We start from the raw sequence: 2,009 nt of genomic DNA, 5'->3' as shown, positions 1-2,009 counted from the left end.
TTAGATAATGGTGAGAACAAGAGCCGATGAGCTAGAAGTGTCCTCCACTAACCGGCTAGACCGAATGGAGAGGATGATACAAGACATGGCAGAAACCCTACGGCAACAACAGTGGCAACGCCCACAACCTTAGCCTCCGGTACAACCTATACTAGATATGCAAAATGACGATCGAACAATAGCCCTCACTAAAGAGTTCAAGAAGATGAAACCACCACTGTTCCATGGGGGTGTAGATTCATTAAAGGCTGAAGCTTGGGTCCTAGGCATTAAGAAATTATTTGAAGTGCTCCCATGTCTGGAAAAACAAAAAGTACAGTTGGCCACTTTCACATTAGAGGATGAAGTGAGAAGATGGTGGATGTTAGTTCGTGATGATAACAAAGGCATTGATTGGACATAGTTTCTTGCACTCTTTTATGAGAAATACTTCCCTCAATGCGTTCGTGATAGAAAGTTGTCGAAATTTGAAGGGTTAAGGCAAAGCAATATGACCGTGGTAGAATATGAAGCCAAGTTCATTGAGTTGGCTACATTCGTCCCACACATGGTTAAAACTGACTACAAAAAGGTGAGGAAGTTTGAAAGTGGTCTTCACAATGACATTCAGCAAAGGGTAAATGTGTTGCAATTGCCCACCTATGTTGATGTGTTAGACAGAGCCTTAATGTCAGAAACTAACACAGCTAGCCGAGGCAAGCCGCTAGCCGACTGGAAGGTTAAAGGACAAGGCTTTTTCTTGGGAAAGAAATCATCAAAGAAACAAAACACGGGGTCTTCAAGCACATTGGGATCCACTCGAAATACAGTACCAACATGTACTCAATGTGGTAAGAAGCACCGTGGAGTTTGTTACTGTATTTCTGGGGCATGCTACAGATGTGGGGAAATGGAGCATATGGCAAGGGATTGCAACCGAACTGAACAACAACAAGATGGGAGATCAGTTGTTAGTTAGCCTAAATCTATCCCAAAACCGGGTAATCCTACGAGGCCCACTGCCACCAGAGATACAATGAGATAGAGAAGAGTCTTTGCACTTGTCCCGGGTGACACACGGAATACTGAAGCCGTTGTCTCAGGTACTATCTCTGTATGTAATCAAGATGCTTTTGTGTTAATTGATTTCGGCTTTACTCATTCCTCTGTGTCTATTATATTTGCACCTAAATTGACTAGACTCCTAGAATCGTTACCATATTTGCTATGTGTATATGCTCTATCTAGGGAATCTGTATTATGTACATTTGTGTATCATGTTTGTGATATGCGAATTGGCAATACTATTCTGTATGTGGATTTGTTACCGTTGGATATTCGACACTTTGATATAATTCTGGGTATGGATTGCCTATCGAAATATTGTGCCACTATCAATTGTATGATGAAACGGGTTGTGTTTAAATCGCCAGGGCATGTTGAATTTGAATTTGTCGAAAATGGGGTAGTGCCTTCACCTTATCTGATATCTGCAATGAAAGCATGCAAATTGATTAGGAAAGGGTGTCAGGGATACTTATGTAGTGTGTTGTCCGAACAATTCATGAATGTTGAATTGAATAATATTCTTGTTGTTCGAGAATTTTCGGATGTATTTCCTAATGAACTGCCAGGTGGATTAGTAGATAGGGAAATAGAGTTTACCATTGATGTTGTCCTTGGCACCCAGCCTGTCTCAAAAGTTCCCTATAGAATGTCCACTCCTGAAATGAAAGAACTGAAAGAACAGTTGCAAAACCTATTAGACAAGGGTTTATTCGACCAAACACTTCATCGTGGGGCGCTCCCATGTTGTTTGTAAAGAAGAAAGACGGAACTTTACATTTGTGCATTGACTACCGGGAACTCAACAAGGTAACGGTCAAAAATAAATATCCATTGCCCCGAATTGACGATTTATTTGATCAGTTACAGGGTTCACAAGTCTTTTCGAAAATTGCCCCGAATTGACGATTTATTTGATCAGCTACCACCAGTTGAAGGTGAATGCAGAAGATGTTGAGAAAACT

The 2,009-nt window shown here is 41.0% G+C and overlaps 1 protein-coding gene across 1 annotated transcript; it reads left to right on the top strand.

The window, feature by feature from the left end:
- Positions 1-1,267: 1,267 nt before the first annotated feature.
- Positions 1,268-1,801, top strand: LOC145805279 (uncharacterized). Its single transcript, XM_082900391.1, has one exon. The coding sequence runs from the start codon at positions 1,268-1,270 to the stop codon at positions 1,799-1,801; it is 534 nt and encodes a 177-aa protein (XP_082756517.1).
- Positions 1,802-2,009: the final 208 nt, after the last annotated feature.

Source organism: Camellia sinensis, chromosome 13 (assembly GCF_055761805.1).
Source record: "Camellia sinensis isolate YWXY chromosome 13, ASM5576180v1, whole genome shotgun sequence".
Classification (NCBI taxonomy): Eukaryota; Viridiplantae; Streptophyta; class Magnoliopsida; order Ericales; family Theaceae; genus Camellia; species Camellia sinensis.
The sequence above is the reverse complement of the archived record's forward strand: the minus strand, read 5'-3'. Positions and strand labels throughout refer to the sequence as shown.